Source organism: Odocoileus virginianus, chromosome 1 (genome assembly GCF_023699985.2).
Source record: "Odocoileus virginianus isolate 20LAN1187 ecotype Illinois chromosome 1, Ovbor_1.2, whole genome shotgun sequence".
NCBI lineage: Eukaryota > Metazoa > Chordata > Mammalia > Artiodactyla > Cervidae > Odocoileus > Odocoileus virginianus.
Genome location: NC_069674.1, coordinates 11,618,009 through 11,641,052, shown reverse-complemented (window position 1 = coordinate 11,641,052; position 23,044 = coordinate 11,618,009). Strand labels below are relative to the sequence as shown.

The following is a 23,044-nucleotide window of genomic DNA, read 5'->3' as shown; positions in this document are numbered from 1 at the left end:
TAATTTATGACATGATCTTGATTTTTTTTTTTTAATTTTTTGAGCCGAGTCTAACATAGTAGAGTGACATCCGGACCTCACTCAATCTCAGGAAAACACAAATGCCAAACAATGCCCATAATAATTCCAATGTCATACTGAAAGAACTAAATGAACAAACATGGGAAATGCATTCACTGGCTCACTTGCTTATTGGGAAGCAGCAGACACTTTAATTCTCTCTGGGGAGGACATGAGTAGAGCTAAAACACAGGCTTCTGTCCCCTGATCATTATTCCTGTCTTTAGGGAAGGGGTTGGGTCCAAATGATAGAAAAAGCCTTCACTTGCAGGAACACATCTATCATACAGTTCTGTGTCTGGGCTTCACTTCTCTATGAGGCCCCTGTGGAGGAGAATCAATCCTAACTCACCCTCCGTGTGAAGTTTCCTCTCAACCAGAGGCCACGTTGAAAAGGACAGCACAGATTCCACACGGTAAGAGGTTTCATTAGTCATGAGAAAGCTTGGCAGGTGGAAACAGGAAAGGGGGAGTGAATGAAACCACTGCCTTCAGGTATCAAAGACTCAAAGCCTTCCCCGTGTCCTAAGCCTAACTTTAGACTGTGGTCCTGAGGGTATTTCTAGGGACCCCTGCCTAGTGCCATTGGGCTTCCTTTGTGCTCAGTTGGTAAAGAATCCGCCCACAATGCAGGAGACCTGGGTTCGATCCCTGGGTTGGGAAGATGCCCTGGAGAAGGGAAAGGCTCCCCGCTTCAGTATTCTGGACTGGAGAATTCCATGGACTGTATAGTCCACAGGGTTGCAAAGAGTCGGACACGACTGAGTGACTTGATGCCTCTGACCTTCCAGGACTCCTGTCCGTATCCCTTTCATCATCCTTCTGAGGCAGCTCTTGGGTTTGTCACAACTGTGACAGGAGGGGTAAGATCCATATAGGACAGGATCTGGCTAAAGGGCTACAAAGAACATCAAAGGACACATGGCCCATGTGCCTCTTCTTCACAGAAAAAATCCTGAAGGCAGAGATCAGTGGTTTGCTTACCCAGTGTCTGCTGGCATATAGATACTGTTCCTTATTTTATCAGAGAAATGTTATGATTCTCTAACCTGCCTCTTTATGATATTAGATCCAGAGTTTAATCTCCAATATTGACTTCCACTCCCTATAGTAAATATTTAAATTCTAAGGTGGTTTATGTGAGTTAACTCATTTAACTTTTCAAATATCCTAAGAGTTAAGGTTTATCCACCCCAATTTGCAGAAACAAATTTGCAGTTGCAGAAACAAAAGGACAGAGAGGCAAAGAGATCACCAACCTAGCCTACAGGAAACCAGGACCTGAACCCACACAGTCAGGACCAGAGTCCGTGTCTGCTTTTTTTTGTTTTACACTAAGCTACTAAGGAAACTTAAGCTGTGTTGAAGTTACTAACAGAGAGAGTAACTAATAGCTGAGTAATTGTGAAAATTGGATGAATCTGTACTTCCTCAGTGCTTTGGCACTGAGGGGCACACACTCTGAGACAGTGATCTATAGAAACATTTAATTTGAGTCAGTGTGCTATTCTAAATTATGCCCCACTTTCTTTCATAAGATTTACTTTCTCTCACATTGGTATTTTGGCATAGCAGAACTGCAATTTAACTATTAAAACCTGCATTTTCTTCTCCAATCCAGAAGTGAGGTTGCTTTAAAGGATTCTTCTATTTTTTAAATTCTATTCTAAGTTTAATTATTAAAATCAGAATATAAAAAATTAATAGAAATGAGAGTGAAGTGGTGTGTTTTCTATTTAAACTCAAAAATAACCAAAACAAGCAAGATAAATATGAAAGAATGCACATACCATAATTTTGTTGACTCTTTAATCCCAGTGATTTATATTCTCTTGGAATTGTGGTCCCTTTAATACAATGAGTAAAAGCTAACGTTTATTTCTGGCCTCCCTGGGTAAGAATCTACCTGCAATGCAGGAGACGCAAGTTTGACTCCTGGGTCGGGAAGATCCCCTGGAGAAGGAAACGGCAGCCCACTCCAGTATTCTTGCCTGGCAAATCCCATGGACAAGGGAGCCTGGTCAGCTACAGTCCTTGGGGTCACAAAAGAATCAGACATGACTTAGCAATTAAATCACCATCACCCAACATTTATTTTGCTCCTACTGTGTACCTGTTTAATGGTATTTATTCTTATATCAGTCCCTTAGACCTTGCTGTCCCCATCTGCCAGATGAAAACAGTAAGGCTGAGAGTGACTCAGGGTCACTGGTCCCCCTGCAGAGAGGGGAGTAGTGGGCTGACCAGTGCTGCTGGCCCTGCTCTTTTCACTCCTTTTCAGGGATTTTGCTCTTTTCAGTCCCTGCTGATTTTTTCATGCTATGGCAGATCAGAGATGTATCCGTGAGATAGTTTACATCATTCTGTGCATTGAAGACTTTCCGTAAGGTACAGCAAGATGGACACTTAAAGGCATCTTCACTTTAGGAATTTGTGTCTCTATTGTATCTGTCATAGGCTTTCTCTCATAGGAAAAAAAGTCTGACTTCTTGAACTGTGAAATTCAAAATGCAAAACCATACCAATATTTAAAGGAAGAAAAATCAATCCATGGCTAATTCATTTCAATGTATGACAAAAACCACTGCAATGATGTAAAGTAATTAGCCTCCAACTAATAAAAATAAATGGAAAAAAAAATAAATAAATAAAAGAAAAATCAATTTCATCTTATGCTGCATTTTTCTACTTTTCTTGCCCTGACAAGCGAGTTGATCAACAGCTATTGTGTGTAGACAGCCACCATGGTAGCGCTGTCGCCTCGCGACTTTCCTGCAGAACTCTGAGAGGCGTACTTGACATCCGGTGGTTTGTCTGAATTTCACACCTGATGAAAAATGTTGTGTCCTAATTCGTTCTCTTTGCCTCCAAATTTGCTGCTGCCACTTGAAAATAGGTTTTTTCTAAGATAATAGCTTCTTTAAAGTTTTCTTGCCAAAAATATTACATGTAAAACTGTAATTTCAGATTGTTTGAATTATGAACTTGGATTTGTCCATAATCATTTGGGAAAGGGAGGCTAATGACTTGTCTATGCCTGTGCCTGATACCCTAGGTCCAGGGCTGGGTATACTAGGAGCACAGATGCTCGCAACACAGCTGAGTTCATGGGGCTTTGCCCTTGTTGCTCTCCTGGATCCATCTCAGGCCCACACGGGCTTCCCTGACCCAGGTCCCTGCCCATCTTTTAAGTTCTTACTCACACTTCCCCTGCCAGAGGTCTCCTATGATTCATTCAAACACTCTCCTTGGAAAGAAATTTAGTCTTTCCAGTTTCCTGTGTATTTGTTAGCCCTAATACCTAAATATGAGATTATTTCTGAAGTAATTAAAAATATTTTGGCTATTACTTTTGTTCCTTTTTATTCAAAATGAACTTTAAAAAAATCACAAAAACTTCATCCTCCAGGCAGAGATTAAGAGCTCTGAAACCCTCCTATTCAGCTTGAATCAGTGAGAGCAATCCACACAGTACTTGGTGTCTTCCCAAAGTGCCATATTCCATCCTGTCATTAAATTTGTATTGTCCACGGACTACCCTGCCAGTCCAGTGGTTAAGACCCTCCATTTCAACTGCAGGGGGCTCAGGTTCAATCCCTAGTCAGGGAGCTAAGATACCACATCCTACAATGCTGCATAGAGCAGTCAAAAGATTTTTAAAACTTGTATTGTCCTGGAAATTGGAGTTTCCCATTTCATATTTGCTAATGGGACTAATTCAACTAGTATATATATCCTTTAATTGTGCTCTGTATGTGTGAATTTTAAAATAAATCAGTTAAGAAGAAGCCAAACAATTTCTATCAGCTCAAATAAGATCAATTCCATAACAGTTCAGTGACGTGGTAAGATATTTTACTGACCATAATTTGCTGCTATTTGGGGAACTCTAGTGAAGTGAATATTCATAACTTTGGAAATTAGTGTAAGAGAAACACCCTATCTGTATAGGCGTAGACACAGAAGTTCACATGCAGGAGGGTAAATGTCTCTGAAATTTGCAATTTCATGGCACTCTGATCAAATGTGTCTTCTAGTGAGCATATTGGTCAATCCCAGGAATATAAATAAGAGACATTCACAGAGGTAAACACTGGACTGTGTCATTTGAATGGTTTGCAGGGAAACTGGAGGCTTTCATCAGTCAGTCTTAGATACATGGTCCCTCTAGGAAGCAGTTTGATACTAAGTGACTTTTTCTAAGTAATTGATATAAAAATTCCTGGACTAGTTTAGTTCAGTTCAGTCACTCAGTTGTGTCCGACTCTTTGTGATCCCATGAATCGCAGAACACCAGGCCTCCCTGTCCATCACCAACTCCCGGAGTTTGCTCAGACTCATGTCCATCGAGTCGGTGATGCCATCCAGCCATCTCATCCTCTGTCGTCCCCTTCTCCTCCTGCCCCCATTCCCTCATCAGTGTCTTTTCCAATGAGTCAACTCTTCTCATGAGGTGGCCAAAGTACTGGAGTTTCAGCTTCAGCATCAGTCCTTCCAATGAACACCCAGGACTGATCACCTTTAGGATGGACTGGTTGGATCTCCTTGCAGTCCAAGGGACTCTCAAGAGTCTTCTCCAACACCACAGTTCAAAAGCATCAATTCTTTGGTGCTCAGCTTTCTTTATAGTTCAGCTCTCACACCATACATGACCACTGGAAAAACCATAGCCTTGACCAGACGGACCGTTGTTGGCAAAGTAATGTCTCTGCTTTTTAATATGCTATCTAGGTTGGTCATAACTTTCCTTCCAGGGAGTTGATATAAAAATTCCCTGTAACTTCTCATTCTGAATTTACATGTATTGGTTTTATTATTGTTTTCAATATTTTGGTTTTTAAATCTGAAATCCCCAGAAGCTACATTACAGATAAAAGAGCATTGAAATGTACTTCTTTGCATAAAGGTCGCTTTCTTTGATCTGTGCAACAATAATAGAACTTAGCTTTGCCTGTGCTCCTTTTCACAATTTTGTCAATGTTGCAATAATTTTGAACCTGATTTATAATTTATTTCTCCTTTTATTCAATGGAAGATCTTGATCTTTTTCCCTATTTGGGCAATTCAGGAAAAAAAAATCTCCAAAGAAAAATGAGATTGAGGTTTTCAATTTCCCCTTTCCTGCCAAAAGTTAACTATATCATAATGTCATGACTATTCCTCCCATTTGAAACTCTAAGAAAATCTATTCAAACTTGAGAGTTTGGTTATACTTGGTATAGTTGTTTTCAGTAGGAATAAGGTACAACTTTAGCCTTATATTGTTATTGTTGTTCAGTCACTAAGTCACATCTGACTCTTTGTGACCCCATGGACTACCCCACGCCAGGCTCCTCTGTGCTCACTATCTTCCAGAGTTTGCTCAAATTCATGTCCATTGTGTCGGTGATGCTATCTAGCTATCTCATCCTCTGCTGCCTTCTTCTCCTTTTTCCTTCAATCTTTCTCAGCATCAGGATCTTTTCCAATGAGTAAGTTCTCCACATCAGGTGGCCAAAGTGTTAGAGCTTCAGCTTCAGCATCAGTTCTTCCAAAGACTGTTCAGGGTTGATTTCCTTTAGGATGGACGAGTTTGATCCCCTTGCTGTCCAAGGGACTCTCGAGTCTTTTCCAGCACCACAGTTCAAAAGCATCCATTCTTCAGTACTCAGCCTTCTTTTTGATCCAGCTCTCACATTCATACCTGACTACAGGAAAAGTCATAGCTTTCACTATACTGATCTATATTGACAAAGTGATAAATTTGCTTTTTAATATGCTGTCTAGATTTGTCATAGCTTTCCTTCCAAGGAGCAATCAATTGTCTTTTAAATTCATGGCTGCAGTCACCATCTGCAGAGATTTCAGAGCCCAAGAAGAGAAACTCTGTCACTGCTTCCACTTTTCCCCCTTCTACTTGCCATAAAGTGATGAGACCAGGTGACTTGATCTTAGTTTTTTGAATGTTGAGCTTTAAGCCAGCTTATTCACTCTCTTCTTTTACCCTCATAAAGAGGCTTTTTAGTTTCTCTTCATTTTCTGCCTTTAGAGTGATATCATCTGCATATCTGAGCTTGTTGATATGTCTCCCAGCAATCTTGATTCCACCTTGTGAGTCATCCAGCCTGGCATTTCACCTGATGTATTCCTCATAGATGTTAAATAAGCAAGGCAACAATATATAACCTTGGCATACTCCTTTCCCAATTTTGAACCAGTCAGTTGATCCCTGTAAAGTTCTAACTGTTGCTTCTCGACCCTCATACAGATTAATCAGGAGACAGGTAAGATGCTCTGGTATTCCTATCTCTTTAAGAACTTTCCACAGTTTGTTGTGATCCAGATAGTCAAAGGCTTAGCGTAGTCAATGAAGCAGAAGTAGATGTTTTTGTGAAATCCCCTTGCTTTTTCTATGATCCAGCAAATGTTGGCAATTTGATCTCTGGTTCCCCTGCTTTTTCTAAATCCAGCTTGTATATCTGGATGTTCTCAGTTCACATGTTGCTGAAGCCTAGCTTGAAGGATTTTTAGCATAACCTTGCTAGCATGTGAAATGAGTGCAGTTGTGTGGTAATGGGAACATTCTCTGGCATTGCCCTTCTTTGGAATTGGAATGAAATCTGACCTCTTCCAGTCCTGTGGCCACTGCTGAATTTTCTAAATTTGCTGACCTATTGAGTGCAGTATTTTAACAGTATCACCTTTTAGGATTTGAAATAGTTCAACTGGAATTCCATTACTTTGTTCGTAGTGATGCTTCTTAAGGCCCACTTTACTTCACATTCCAGGATGTCTGGTTCTAAGTTAGTGACTACACCATCATGGTTTTCCAGGTCATTAAGACCTTTTTTGTATAGGTCTTTTGTGTATTCTTGTTACCTCTTCTTAATATCTTCTATTCTGATAAGTCTTTACTGTTTCTGTCCTTTATCTTGCCCATCCTTGAATGAAATGTTCCCTTGATATCTCCAATTTTCTTGAAGAGATCTCTAGCCATTCCCATTCTATTGTTTTCTTCTATTTTTTTGCACTGTCCGTTTAAGAAGGTCTTCACATCTCTCTTTGCTGTGCTCTAGAACCATGCATTCAGTTGAGTAGATCTTTCCCTTTCTCCCTTGCTTTTCACTTCTCTTCTTTTCTCGACTATTTATAAAGCCTCATCAGACAACCATGTTGCCTTCTTGCATTTATTTTTCTTTGGGATGGTTTGGTTACTGCCTCCTGTACAATGTTACAAACCTCTGTCCATAGATATTCAGGCACTCTGTCTACCAGATCTAATCCCTTGAATCTATTCATCACCTCCATTGTATAATCTTAAGGGATTTTATTTAAGTCATACCTGAATGGCCTAGTGGTTTTCCCTACCTTCTTTAATTTAAACCTGAATTTTGCAATAAGGAGCTCATGATCTGAGCCTCAATCAGCTCCAGTTCTTATTTTTGCTGACTGTATAGAGCTTCTCCATCTTAGGCTGCAAATAATATAAACAATCTGATTTTAGTATTGACTTTTTGGTGATGTCCATGTGTAGAGTCCTCTCTTGAGTTGTTGGAAAAGGGTGTTTACTATGATCAGTGTGTTCTCTTGGCAAAACTCTGCTATCCTTTGACCTGCTTCATTTTGTACTCCAACGTCCTGCTTCATTTTGTACTCCAACGTCAAACTTGCCTATTACTCCAGGTACCCCCTGATTTCCAACTTTTGTATTGTAACCCCCTATGATGAAAAGGACAGGTTTTTGGTGTTAGTTCTAGAAGCTCTTGTAGGTTTTTATAGAACCAGCCAACTTATATTAAATACTATATTTTTAAAAATGAATGTCTTATTTTATCCTGTGATAATGCACAGGTTTATTAAAAAACAAACAGAACTACAGTAAGCAAGCAAAACATACAAAATGTCAGACCCTCCATAATGTTACTCTAGAGTTATCAATTGAGGTTTCATGTATAACTTAAAGAATCTTCCTACATTTATCTAAATAGGCCTTAAAGACATATTGTGTATAGATATGTTAGTATTTTAAAATATAAATAGAATCATATTACATATACATCCTTTGACTTTATGTGAAAAAAATTTCATTCCACCCTATAAAGATCTGTATTATCCTTTTTAATGACTGCACTGGAGGATGAGATTGTTGGATAGCATCACCAATTCAATGGACTTGAACTTGGGCAAACTCTGGGAAATAGTGAGGGACAGAAAAGCCTGGCATGCTGCAGCCCATGGGGTAGCAAAGAGTCAGACACGACTTAATGACTAAACAACAACAATGGTATTATATATTATAAAATTAGCCAAAATTTCAGTTCATCTCCAGCTTTCAAATTTTATATCAATTCTAAATTTTCAAAACTATAAACTGGATAACAGAATAATTCCAACCTCTTGGTCACTATGCTCCGTGTACATTAGACTTCTTCCTGTTCCCATTGCTCACCAGGTCCTTCCTGCCCAAGACTTCACCTTTACTGCTCCCGGAGCAGGAGGCAGCCCACTCTGGCTGTTGTCAGGTGGCGTTTCCTCTATCACTTGGATTCCACCCACGTGTCTCCTCTTTAAGAAGACTTCTCCCAACAATCCTGCTAAAGAAGCCTTTCCAAACCAAGTCACTTTCTATTATTTTTCCCTGTTCTTTTCCCTTCATAATGCTTTTCCATCACACATATTTTATTTTATTTTTTGTACTTTTGGTGTTTTAAGGGTGGTAATTAACCACATCTCTTTGCTCCATGTCAGGCTGTCTCTGGAAAAAATGTGAGGAAATGTAGAGACAGCACCTGGTTACAAGGCTTCTCAGTGTAATGTTGCCATCCATCCCTTTCATGACCACTCTCCTATGGATAGACCTCGGCACCTCCCAGGACAAGCTCCCTAGAGAGAACTAACCAATGGATGCTCCAGCTGACCCTACTCACTGTGACTGGCTCAGAATCCAACAGAACAGCAGTAGGTGGTCAGCATGGTAACAGGTGATGAGGAAGGGATTCAGGAGATATGATGGCAGTGATAGTTGCCATAACTGGGAAGATACTGCAACAACTAAAGATTCTTCTCACAGCAGATTCTCAGATTTGCCTCTGTATTATGTTATAAAGGGAAAAGAAAAAAGAGCTAAACAAAATGTAATTAAAAATCTTGTGTCTTCTTTAAATACACCCACAGATAATGTAAATTTATTTTCACCTTTTGAATTTCGTACTTTAAAAGGCTGCAGAAATGTCATCATGCTTAACTGAATTTGAGATAATATGTGTACCTGTGTTCATTGCATCTACTCTACCAATTTTTCACTTATACTTCAATTTCAGGATCAGGTGCTGACAAAAAAGTAAATAAGACAATAAAAATAAAATTGCAAACTCTGGAGATGGGAAAGAAATGGCAGAAGATGCTTCTATGGAATATTAGTCTGCTGTTGAGAGGAGTCTTATGCCAAGTTTGAAAGACTACAAAATTGAGAGGTTATTTAATAAAGGAATTCAAATCTGAAATAAGTGGATAGAAAAGCATATGAGAAGGTAAGTGGAAAAATAAGCAACATGTAAATAACAAAGTACCATAAACACTTTATTTCTTGAACCAAGAAGACAAGCAAGATTAGGAAATGAAACTACCTCTCACTACATATGGCCTGTCAGGGTTGTCTTTCTTCTAAGCACTTTAATAATCAACACTCACACTTTTGAAGGGAAGCCAGGATACTTGAATTTTACAAAACAGTGCATGTCTGTATTTGTATGAATACTATTACATAGAGTATATAATAATGCATGTATCATGTTATCATATATTTTATTATCTATAATATATTTTCATATCTTATTATCCATTGATGCAAGAGAAATTTGTTTCTGATTTGTATGATCACACCAAGTTTGTGTATACAGTATATCTAAAAATAAGTTATAGAAAACCCACTCAAAGTAATACATTTCCAAATGCTCACTTTGCTACACTCAGAAGGCGTTTTGTGTCTCGATTTCCCTACAGCTCTGACCTTCCTGTTGAAGTCTTGGGCTTCTCTGTCTCTACCCAGGAGCATGGGAAGCAACCAGACATGGGTCACAGAGGTCACCCTCCTGGGATTTCAGGTCGATTCAGCACTGGAGTTTTTCCTCTTTGGTCTTTTCTCTCTCTTCTACACCCTTATGCTTCTGGGGAACGGAGTCATCCTGGGGCTTATCTGCTTAGACTCAAGACTTCACACCCCGATGTACTTCTTCCTCTCACACTTGGCCATCATTGACATATCCTATGCTTCCAACAATGTCCCCAAGATGCTGGCAAATCTTGTGAGTCAGAAAAGAACCATCTCCTTTGTTCCTTGCATCATGCAGACATTTTTATACCTGGCTTTTGCTGCCACAGAGTGCCTGATTTTGGTGGTGATGTCCTATGACCGGTACGTGGCCATCTGCCACCCCCTGCATTACACTTTCATCATGAGCTGGAGAGTGTGCTCTGTCCTGGCCAGCGCTTCCTGGGCATTTAGCTTCCTCTGGGATCTTGTCCACCTAGTTCTCATCCTGAGGCTGCCCTTCTGTGGGCCTCATGAAATCAACCACTTCTTCTGTGAAATCCTGTCTGTCCTCAAGCTGGCTTGTGCCGATACTTGGTTGAACCAAATTATCATCGTTTCATCCTGTGTTTGCATTTTAGTCGGGCCCCTCGGCCTGGTGCTGCTCTCCTACGCGCGCATCCTGGCCGCCATCCTGAGGATCCAGTCAGGTGAGGGCCGCGGAAAGGCCTTCTCCACCTGCTCCTCCCACCTCTGCGTGGTCGGGCTCTTCTTTGGCAGTGCCATCATCTTGTACATGACCCCCGAATCCAGCCATTCTCAGGACCAAAGGAAGATTCTGTCATTGTTTTACAGCCTTTTCAACCCTATGCTGAATCCCTTAATCTACAGTTTGAGAAACACAGAGGTGAAGGGTGCCCTGAGAAAAATTCTAGGGAAGAAGAGGTCAGTGTGAAGAATAGTTTGGAGTGTCTTGTGTGAGCCTGTCTTCATGACTCTGGACCTTAGAATGCTCTTTTGAAACCATTAATTTAACAATTAGCACCCTGTATCTTCGAGATTCTTAAAAACTGAGAAAACAAATACTCATATTTAGTCATTGATAGCAAATCTGAAATAAACATCATAAATAAGAAAATCATAATCTAATCCTATTCTTTAACACAGGTGCAAATGTCTTAAAGTATTAGTAAATCAAGTAATAAAAAGATACTAAATTGTGATAAACTTTTTATCTCTAAAATGCAAAAAATGTGTAACTTTCAAAGGAAGGAAAAAATTGGCCCATTAACAAATTGAAGTATCCATTGTCAGTAGATCAAAGCAAGTATTTGACAAAATTTAAAGATAAAGCTCTTTACAACATAGCATAACAATAAACATTCCTGGAAAAAGATTTATCAAAAAAAACCCAGTACCATAAACATTCACGTATCAGACATTATACTTAATGGTAAAATGCTAGTATCTTTCTCCATAAAATAAAATATAAAATAAAAAATAAATAAAATAAGATGTATACCATCACCACTTGTTTTTCTTATTTTCAGATTTTTATTAGAGATATTAAAATGTACAGTTAAAAAAAAAGAAGAGATGTATATGTATGTGGGTGTCTGTCATGTGAGACACCCACATGAGAAGGAATAAATAAATTACGTTGTTTTTGTTGTGTGGCTAAGTTATGTCTAACTCTTTTGTAACCTCATGACTATAGCCCTCCAGGCTCCTCTGTCCATGGGATTTCCCAGGAAAGAATACTGGAGTGGATTGCCATTTCCTTCTCCAGAGGGTCTTCTTGACCCAGCGGTTGAACCGGATCTCCTGCATTGACAAGCGGATTGTTTACCACTGAGCCACCAGGGAAGCCCAAATGAATTATGACCATATGCAAATAGTGTGATGGCATTTGTAGGAGATCCAAATGAATCTTTTTGTATATTAGTGAATTTATGAGAAATTTAAACAAGATAACTTGATACAAAATCAATATAAACATCTATTATATATTTATATAACAAATAATTAAAATGAATTTTTTCTGAAACACTACCATTAAAAGCAGGAATTAATTTTAAAATGCTTAGGAATATATCTAAGGGTGTGTGTTAGTCACTCAGTCGTGTCCAACTCTTTGCAACCCTGTGGACTGTAGCCCACCAGGCTCCTCTGTCCATGGGATTCTCCAGGCAAGAGTACTGGAGTGGGTTGCCATGCCCTACTCCAGGGGATCTTCCCAACCCAGGGATTAAACCCAGGTATCCCTCATTGCAGGTGGATTCTTTACCATCTGAGTACTAAATCTATAAAGAGACAATTAGAAAAATTTATTGAGGCACTGTGCTAACTAAACAGATATAAAATGTGAGATATGCCAAGTTTTCAGGTTGAGAAGCATAATATTTAAATGATTCAATCTCCTCAAGCTGATTAACATATTTAAAGTTAGTATCTTACAATATCCCAGTGGAACGTGTGAGTATGAGCAGAACACTTTAGAATCTGACAAGCTGATTCTAATATACATGCTGCCATCGCTAGTCCAAACACATTTAAAAAATATTAAGCATAAGGTGAGAGGAATTGATTCTCCAGATAACAATATCTGCTACAGAGTGCTAATAAGTAAAATAGCGCAGTCTTCCTCCTCGGGTTGACCAACAAACAAACTGAATAGAGTATAAGGCACAGATGCTGATGTCTATGATTAGAATATGGCTGTATGAAAGGTGTGGCATGGTAGATCACTGGGGGAAGGAAGGGGTGTTGCAGAAAACAGCCCTGGCACAACTGAATAACCATGCAGATACTCAATCATGCATGAAGAAACTCGGTCTCAGTGTTTTTTTGTTTTTTTTTTTCTGTCTCAATGTCCTTTTTTTTTTTTTTTCATTTATTTTTATTAGTTGGAGGCTAATTACTTTACATCATTACAGTAGTTTTTGTCATACATTGACATGAATTAGCCATGGATTTACATGTATTCCCCATCCCGGTCCCCCCTCCCACCTCCCTCTCCACCCGATCCCTCTGGGTCTTCCCAGAGCACCAGGCCCGAGCACTTGTCTCATGCACCCAACCTGGGCTGGTGGGTCCCAGTGTTTTTAAGACCTAAGTGTCAAAGGCAAAACTATAAAGCTCTTAGGAAATACGGAAGGGAAAGATTTTTAAATTAATATACAAAACTGTTAGTCGCCAGAGAAACACTAATACATTTGAATAGGTTGATTTAAATAGATCAAGAATGCATGTTAATCAACAAGGAGCATAAAAAGAATAAGACATGGAATCCTCTTCAATGAGACTTCTGATTTATCAGGTCTCAAACATCACCTCCTCAAAAACCGGTGTATTTCAGAGCCTCACTTGTCTTGACTAGGTAATTTTCTACCATGTTAGCTCAGCTGGTAAAGAATCCACCTCCTATGCAGGAGACCCCGGTTCAACCCCTGGGTCAGGAACATCCCCTGGAGAAGGGAACGCCTCCTTACTCCAGTGTTCTTCTTGCCTGGAGAATTCTGTGGATAAAGGAGCCTGGTAGGCTGCAGTCCATGGGGTTGCAAAGAGTCAGACACAACTGAACAACTTTCATTCTCAGTCCATTGTGTCTTTTTTCCATAGCTTTATTCATTAACTAAGGCTATCCTCCCTGTAAAGTTACTATTTTTAACATGAAAGATCACTGTAAGCATTAACTTTGCCTTCCTCATTGCTGTGTTCATCATATCTAGAGCAAAACTAAGCTCAGACAAGGCCCTCAGGAAATCTTTGTTGATTAACTGACCAATAAGCATCACCAGAAAAGTGTAAGCACACCCTTTGTCTCCTACATTTATTTTTTTAATATCTTATATTGGAGTGTAGTTTTTTTAAATTTATTTACTTTTAATTAAAGGATAATTGCTTTACAGTATTGTGTGGGTTTCTACCAAAGATCAACGTGAATCAGTCATAGGTTTACCCATGGAGTATAGTTGATTAACAATGTTGTGTTAGCTTCAGGGGTGCAGCAAGGTGATTCATTTATACGTATACCTGTGTTGTTGTTGCTGTTCAGTCACTAAATCCTGACCAACTCTTTGGGACACCAAGGACCAAAGCTCACTAGGCTACCCTGTCCTTCACTGCCTCCCAGAGTTTGTTCAAATTCATGTTCATTAAGTCAGTGATGCTATGTAACGATCTTATCTTCTTCCACCTTTTTCTCCTTTTGCCTTCAGTCTTTCCCAGCATCAGGATCTTTTCCAGAGTCAGCTCTATGAATCAGCTGTCCAAAATATTGGAGCTTAAGCTTCAGCATCAGTCCTTCCAATGAATATTGAGGGATGATTTCCTTTAGGATTGATTGGTTTGAACTCCTTGCTATCCAAGGGACTCTCAAGAGTCTTCTCTGGCACCACAATTAAAAAGCATCAATTCTCTGGTGCTCAGCCTGCTTTATGGTCCAACTCTCACATCCATCTATGACTACTGTAAAACCAGAGCTTTGACTATATGGACCTTTGCCAGCAAAGTGATGTCTCTGCTTTTTAACATGCTGTCTAGGTTTGACATAACTTTTCTTTCAAGGAGCAACCGTCTCTTAATTTTGTGGCTACAGCCACTGTCCACAGTTACTTTGGAGCCCAAGAAAATAAAATCTGTCACTATTTCCACTTTTTCCCCATTCTATTTACCATGAAGTGATGGGACAGGATGCCATGATCTTAATTTTTTGAATGTTAAGTTTTAAGCCAGCTTTTTCATTCTCTTCTTTCACCTTCATCAAGAGCCTCTTTAGTTCCTCTTCACTTTTTGCCATTAGAGTGGTGGAATTGAAAGAAATTAATTTAGAACATGAAATTAAATCTTCTAGTTTCTTTGCCAGAGTGTTATATAGTTCAGAGACATCTTGACTCATCCAATCCCAACACAAACACACACAAATCCCAAGCAATTGGACCCAACAATTCCCATGATATCCTGCAAGAACTTAATGAACAAACATGGGAAATGCATTCCTTGGTTCATCTGCAGATAGGAAGACAACAAACACTAAAATCTCTAGGGAGAGGATCAGTAGAAGTGATATACACAGTTCTATACCCTGATCGTGATTTATGTCTGCAGGAAGAAGGTTGGATTCAAATGAAGGTAAAAGCCCTGACTTGCAGAAGCAAGTCTATCATAAACTTCTCTACTGAGAGCTGTGTGTCTGGGCTTCATCTCCTGATGAGGTCCCTGTGAAGGAGAATCTATCCTAGTCCTCCAAGGCCATACTGAAGAGGAGAACATAGATTCCACTTCTGAGTTCTAGAGAGTTCTAGACTAGAGAGTTCATTAGTCATGGGAAGGGTTTTCAGGTGGAAATGAGAAAGAAGGAGGAATGAAATGACTGATCCATGTATAAGAGTCTGAATGCCTTATCTGTACCCTAAGCCTTTCTTTGCAAGATCCTCTGGGCATTTCTAAGGACCCCTACCTCTCCCCATGGTGTGGCCTTGACTCCCCTGGTCTCCAAGACCCATGTCTGTGGCCTCTTCACCATCCTGCTGTGGTGTCTCCTGGCTTTCCTCATGACTGTGTCAGAAGAGGAATCAGCTAATCATCCACGTAGTACGCGATCTGGGTCAAAGGCTACAATGAACTTCACAGACATGTGACTCAAATGCCTTTTCTACAAATAAAACAGTCCTGAAGACAGAGGTAAGTGGTTTGCTTGCCAGGAGCTTGATTTTCCTTTCCCATGTGTTGACTGCCTGCCCTTGTGGATTTTCAAAAAGATTTTCTGGCCAAACAGGTCCCATTTCTCATGTATTCAGGCAAGAGATGACATTTCTTACTGGAAAAACCCAGGATCTGTTGCTGTACACACTCTCTGTTCCTTACTTTAGTAGGATATTAATGTTTCATTATGATGACTGGATCCAAAAGTTACTCTCCAATAATGGCTTTCAAATCTCTCATAATATATATTTAAACTCTTATTAAGTGTCTTGTTTGAGTTGACTCATTTAAATTTTCAACTCTCCTATGAGATGGGGGAATTGAGGAATGGAGAGATACAGAGGGGTACAAGATTTGCCTGCCAATGTTTTGAGTAAGTCCCAGATAGTCAGGCCAAGAATCCAAGTTTGTTTTTTACATTATGCTACTCATGAGGATCAAGCTGAGTGGTGAAGTAACTAATTCAGAGTAATTTCTGAATTACTGGTAATTCTGGTAAGTAATTCCTGAGTAAGTCAGAAGCTGCATAATCTGTCCTGCCTTAAAGCTTTGACTTTGTCAGCCCCAGGTCACTCACTCTGAGAGAGTAATCAATAAAAACTTTTACTCTGGGTCAATGCAAAATATTCTAAATATGGCCTCCTTTCATTTCATAGGGTTTACTCTCTTTCTCACATTGGTATGTTTGGTATAGCTGAGCTGCATTTTGAGTTTTAAAATCTGTATTTTCTCTTTCATTCCAAGAGTGCTGCTGTTGCTGCTGATAAGTTGCTTCAGTCGTGTCTGACTCTGTGCGACCCCATAGACGGCAGCCCATCAGGCTCCGCCATCCCTGGGATTCTCCAGGCGAGAACACTGGAGTGGGTTGCCATTTCCTTCTCTAATGCATGAAAGTGAAAAGTGAAAGTGAAGTCGCTCAGTCACGTCTGACTCTTCGCGACCCCGTGGACTGCAGCCTACCAGGCTTCTCTGTCCATGGGATTTTCCAGGCAAGACTACTGGAGTGGGTTGCCATTGCCTTCTCCATTCCAAGAGTGAGGTTACTTTAAAGATTCTTCTATTTCTTTAAAATCCTTTTTAACTTAAATGTCAGCATATAAAACATCAATACAAATGAAATTAAAATCATGTGTTTTCTTACTTAAACATAACCAAAAAGGAAAGCAAGTGTGGAGGACTTTACAAAATCATGATTGATATTATTAATTATCAATCCCAATAACTTTAGTTCTCCTTGAATTTTGTGCTGTCTTTAATACTATTAATATCAGCTCACATCTGGTAAAATCCTTCTGTGTACCAGTTGACGATATTTATTCTTCACATCAGCCCTTTAGACCCTGCTCTCACCAGCTTTCAGATGAAAACAACGAGGCTGAGAATCAGTGACTCAAGGTCACCTGGTTCCCCTGCAGAGTGGAGATGGGAAGGATGGTCTCTCTTCATCCTTATTTAGGGACACTGGTCTTTTCAGTCCCTGCTGATTTTCCTGCTGTGGGAGAACAGAGTGATGTATCCATGAAAAGTTTTCCCTCCTTCTGTGCAGGATAGCTCACTTGCCTTACGGTGCAGCAGGGTGGACACTTAAAGGCATCTTCATTTCAGGTGTGTCTTTATCTGCCACAGGAGGAAAAAAAATCTGACTTGTTGAACTAACATTTTAAAAATGCAAGAAATCATTGCATATTTAGAGGGGAGAAAATTGCTTTCTTTATTCTATTTTATCTATCTTGTTCTCACAAAGGTGCTGATCATTAATAGTTTGAGCAGACAGCCACCACTGTAGAGCTGTCTCCTCACGACCTTTCTACAAAAGTGTAAAGAGTGCAGTTGACACCCAGTGTTACACATGGTTTGTCTGGAGTTCATACCTGATGAAGGAAATATTTCCACTAAGAAATTTTTGCCTTCTTAATTATTGCTGACTTTTGAAAATAATTTTTTTTTCTAGGCTACTGGTTTCATTCAGAAATATTTTACCAAAATATTATATGTAAAACTCTATAACTGCAGACTATTTGAATTATGAACTCAAACAATTCTAATCATTTGGGGAAAGAAGGCTAATGACTTGCATGTTTGATACTGAAGCATCCCTGTGCCTGGTTCCCAAGGCCCCTTTTAGGTGCAGCAGGAACCCAGACATCACATCAAAGCTGAGCCCACTGGGTTCTGCCTGGTTGCTCCCGCAGGATCCATCCCAGGCCCTGACTCAGCCTGCTCTTCCTTCCTCTTCAAGCTCTCACCTACCTTCCCTTTCTGGAGATCACCCATGACTCCTTTAAACATTCTCTTTGGAAAGAAATTTAGTTTTTCCAGTTTTCTGTGTTGTGATTAGCTCTTGTTGTTAAATCATGTAGGACTCTTTGCAACCCCACGCACTGCAGCGCACCAGGCTTCCCTGTCCTTCGCCATCTCCTGGAGCTTGCACAGACGCATGTCCATTGAGTCCGTGAGGCCATCCCACCATCTCATCCTGTCACCCTGTCTTCTTCTCCCCCTGCCGTCAGTCTTTCACAGCATCTGGGTCTTTTCCAATGAATCAGTTCTTTGCATCAGGGCCACAGTAAACACAAGCATATGAGACTTTTTCTGAAGTTCATTATATAATTTTCTGTTACTGCTTTTGTTCCTTGCTTTCCTTGATGACAGAAACTGCTTACTCAAAAAGAGTCTTAAAAATTTACAAAATATCCATAATTCTGAAAGTCTCAGGTATTAAGAGCCTTCCTATTTAGCCTGAGTCATTAGACCTATTAACACAATATTTGATATGTCCTTAAAGTGGCAAATTCCATTTTGTCATTAAATTTGCATCATCCAGAAAATTAGACAGTTTCCCATTTTGTATCTGCTAATTAGAAGTTTGATATATATCTTTTAACTGTGCTCTGTTTGCATGAATTTTAAAAGTTAAAAATATATCAGCTAAAAATTAGTTAATAACATTTGAGTGACTTAGTGAGATACTTACTGACCATAATTTGCTACCATTTCTTTGGAGATCCAGTAAAGTGTAGACCCTAGACTTTGGAATTAATGTAATAGACCACCTCCTTCTAAAAGAAACACCAGATCCATGTGGGATGAGACACAAAACTCACAGGCAGACGGCAAATGTCTCTGGAATTTGCAGTTTCATGGCAATGATCAATTATGTCAATATTTTTCTCCTGTGCAATTTCAAAATAGTTCTTTTCTTGTGCTCCCCTTCACATTTAGGTGGATGTTGCAGTAATTTTCACCTTGATTTGAAATCTTTTTCTACTTTGACTTGATGGAAGATCATGATATTTATCAGGACAATTCAGAAAAGATATCTCAGAAAACAAAAATGAGTTTGAAATTTTCAATTTCCTCTTTCCTGTCGTATGTTAACTGTTTTTAAGTTAACATAACATGGTGACTCATTTCCCGCATTTGAAACTCTAAGAATCTGCTCAGATTTGACATTCCTGTTACAACTTCCTGAGTACTACTCTCAAATAAGAAAAATGTGCAACTTTGCTTCTATATTACACAGTAGATTTTTTAAATGTCTTTTTTTGGTAGAGCACATTTATTAAAAAAATGAACAGTAACCGTATAAGTTCAAAAGGTAAGTTCCTGTATAATCCTACTCTCTAGAGATAATCAATGTAAAGAGTTTCATGTTTAAATTACAGAGTTTTCCTGAATATATACAAATAGACCCCAAAGACATTTTTGTATAGATATGTTAAACTTTGAAATATGAATCAAATCATGTACACATGTTTTGACTTTATGTGGAAAATTTTTCATCACCATATAAAATTCTATATTATCATTTTAAATGGCTATATAATATTCTGTTATAGAAATAACCAAATATTTAAATCCATTCCAACTTACACATTTTGTGTTAGTTCCAAATTGTTTAAAATAACAATGAATATTTACAACCTCTTTGTCACTATGGTTCAGGAACATTGGACTTTTTTTTTTTTTTTCTTTCCTGTTCCTAGGACTCAACAAATCCTTTTTGCTCAGGATTTTGCCATTACTTATTTCTGTGCAAAGGAACAATTTGCTTTAAGAAGTTATCAAATATTTTTAAGGACTTCAAATCTGAAACTAGTGGATAGAAAAGCAAGTGAGAAGATAAAGGGATATGTAAACAAAAGCAACATATAAAGAACAGAGTACCCTAACAGCTTCATATCTTGGACCAAGAAGACAAGCAAGCCTAGAAAATAAAATTATTTCTTTTTAGAGACGGTTTGTCAGGATTCTCTGTCTTCTAACTGCATTAATAATCAAGACTCATAGCCTTGAAGGGAAGCCAGAAAACTTGAATTCTCCCAAACTTTGTAGGTGTGCATGCGAATGTGCATTGTGTTAGGTAGAGTATATAATCATGGATCCTATTACATTTTATTATCTATAATAAATGTTACATAGATATATATGCTATTATTTCCTTGGTACAAGGATAACTTTTTCTGATAAATATGAGCATGCAGAATTGGTTTTAACAATATATCTAACAATAAATTGTAGGAAATCCATCCAAAGTAATACATTTCCAAATGCTCACTTGGTTACACTCAGAAGGCATTTTGTGTCTTGATTTCCCTGCAGCTCTGACCTTCCTGTCCCAGAGGGGGGCTTCTCTGTCTCTACCCAGGAGCATGGGAGGCAACCAGACATGGATCACAGAAGTCACCCTCCTGGGATTCCAGGTCGATTCAGCACTGGAGTTTTTCCTCTTTGGTCTTTTCTCTCTCTTCTACACCCTCACCCTTCTGGGGAATGGAGTCATCCTGGGGCTTATCTGCTTAGACTCAAGACTTCACACCCCCATGTACTTCTTCCTCTCACACTTGGCCATCATCGACATATCCTATGCCTCCAACAATGTTCCCAAGATGCTGGCAAATCTTGTGAGTCAGAAAAGAACCATGTCCTTTGTTCCCTGCATTATGCAGACATTTCTATATCTGGCTTTTGCTCACACAGAGTGCCTGATTTTGGTGGTGATGTCCTATGACCGGTACGTGGCCATCTGCCACCCCCTGCATTACACTTTCATCATGAGCTGGAGAGTGTGCTCTGTCTCGGCCATCGCATCCTGGGTCTTAAGCTTCCTCTTGGCTCTGATCCACTTAGTTCTCTTTCTGAGGCTGCCCTTCTGTAGGCCTCACGAAATCAACCACTTCTTCTGTGAAATCCTGTCTGTCCTCAAGCTGGCCTGTGCTGACACCAGGCTCAACCAAGCGGTCATCTTTGCTGCTTCCGTGTTGGTCTTGGTCGGGCCCCTCGGCCTGGTGCTGCTCTCCTACGCGCGCATCCTGGCCGCCATCCTGAGGACCCGGTCAGGTGAGGGCCGCGGAAAGGCCTTCTCCACCTGCTCCTCCCACCTCTGCGTGGTCGGGCTCTTCTTTGGCAGTGCCATCGTCATGTACATGGCCCCCAAGTCCCGCCACCCTGAGGAGCAGCAGAAGATCCTTTCCCTGTTTTACAGTCTTTTCAACCCCATGCTGAACCCGCTGATCTACAGCCTGAGGAACAAAGAGGTCAAGGGTGCCCTGAGGAGAGTGCTGTGGAAGGACAGGCTAATGTGATGAATACCAAAGGGCAATATGGAGGAGGAACTTTGTTCCCTCTGAAATATGGTGAATGTATGCTAAGTTGTTCAGTTGTGTCTGACTCTGTGCAACCCTATGGATCCTCTGTCCATGGGATTCTCCAGGCAAGAATACTGGAATGGGTTGCAATGACTTCCTCCAGGGGATCTTCCCAATTCAGGGATCGAAACCCGAGTCTCTTATGTCTCCTGCAGTGGGCAGGTGGGTTCTTTGCCACTAGGGCCACCTGTTAAGCCCCTGAAATATGGTAGGGGCATTTATTGTCTTTAGCTGTAATGCTGCAATATTATAGCATATTACAGACCTAACTGGACTTCCCTTGTGGCTCAGCTTGTAAATCTGCCTGCAGTGTGGGAGACCTGGGTTTGATCCCTGGGTTGGGAAGATCCCCTGGAGAAGGGAAAGCCTATCCTCTCCAGTACTCTGGCCTGGAGAATTCCATGGACTATAGAGTCCGTGGGGTCTCAAAGAGTCGGACACGACTGAGCAACTTTCACTCACTCACTTTGTTTTGCGTCTTAACGATCTAGAGCCGGTGTCTTATTTTTCTCCATCCTGAATTCCCCTCAGGGTGTACCACCAGCTGTGGAGCTTATGGGTCGTTGATGACAACATTTTTGGAGTTGTCTGTTAGGCTGCCTCCCTGAGGCTATAGTCCTCAGAAATGTCCCCACATAAAACAGAACTTGCACCTTTTAGGTCGTTTGCTTTTTAAAAGAGAGGCTCACAGCTGGAGGGTGATGCTGTCTCTTAACACAATTATGCCAGATGCACAAAAATGGGAAGTCATATGTTTGACAAAACCAACCCTACTTATGGAATTTAACAAGGTCAAATGGAAGCATGCAATCCTGAGTGTCTTTCTAGTGGCTGGTCTTATGATTTGAGATAAGATGTTGGTCTTGTGATATGATGATAAACTGGATCCAATGCTGGTGACTGAATGGAACTCTAGTTGTGTAGCAGTAACTTTTGATTCTCATTCTTCAGGTTGCTTCTACTAGAAAAGATTTCACTGGGAAGAAAGTTTCTGGGAACCATTCTCTGTGTGGCCATTAGACCATGTAATACAATTTTCAGCTGATGGATCACTGTGTTAGCTATAAACCTTGATGATCAAATGCTTAGAAAGGTCCTTGGTTATAGTGGACAAAGTATATCAGCATCATTCCTAGCAGACCACGGTGTGCTATGCACAGATACTTATCACGTCCATTATTGTGGATGGAAAGCTGTTAGAACAGAAGAGGAGAGACAATGGGTTTCTGACAGGAATAAATTATAGACTTTGTGTGGCAAGTGTGAGTTTCTTGGGAGATAGCCCCACCCTGAAAGGAGGAAGATTTTAGAAGGCCTTATGGCATGCTCAGACTAAATTACATCTAGGTAGGCTACACCTAGCAAGCACTGTATGGAGGACCCAGTATTTTGGGGTAGCAAAGCATACTCGTAACTGCACTCGTGTTATTAGTACACAGTGATAGCTGAAAGCATGGTGGCTTGTCCCACAAAACCAGAGAATGGCTTTAAAAGAGAAACGTGGCCATCTAGGCATCACTGAACAAGCTGGACTCACTTCTAATGAGGTGTGACAGCCAGTGGAGAAAAATAATTTTTTAGCTAAAATGAGACAATCAGAGGTAATTCTCTTCTAGGAAAA

General features: G+C 40.0%; 2 protein-coding genes across 2 annotated transcripts; both read left to right on the top strand.

Moving 5' to 3' along the window:
• The first annotated feature begins 10,091 nt into the window (after positions 1 to 10,091).
• Positions 10,092 to 11,024, top strand: LOC110148991 (olfactory receptor 2A12-like). Its single transcript, XM_020911295.2, has one exon. It carries the CDS (start codon positions 10,092 to 10,094, stop codon positions 11,022 to 11,024), a length of 933 nt encoding a protein of 310 aa, XP_020766954.2.
• Positions 11,025 to 20,427: 9,403 nt separating this feature from the next.
• Positions 20,428 to 21,360, top strand: LOC110148990 (olfactory receptor 2A14-like). Its single transcript, XM_020911294.2, has one exon. The coding sequence runs from the start codon at positions 20,428 to 20,430 to the stop codon at positions 21,358 to 21,360; it is 933 nt and encodes a 310-aa protein (XP_020766953.2).
• The last annotated feature ends 1,684 nt before the right edge of the window (positions 21,361 to 23,044 follow it).

What these genes read in the sequence shown, in the direction of transcription:
- LOC110148991 (XM_020911295.2), top strand. Translation starts at nt 10,092, where the DNA reads ATGGGAAGCAACCAGACATGGGTCACAGAGGTCACCCTCCTGGGATTT.
- LOC110148990 (XM_020911294.2), top strand. Translation starts at nt 20,428, where the DNA reads ATGGGAGGCAACCAGACATGGATCACAGAAGTCACCCTCCTGGGATTC.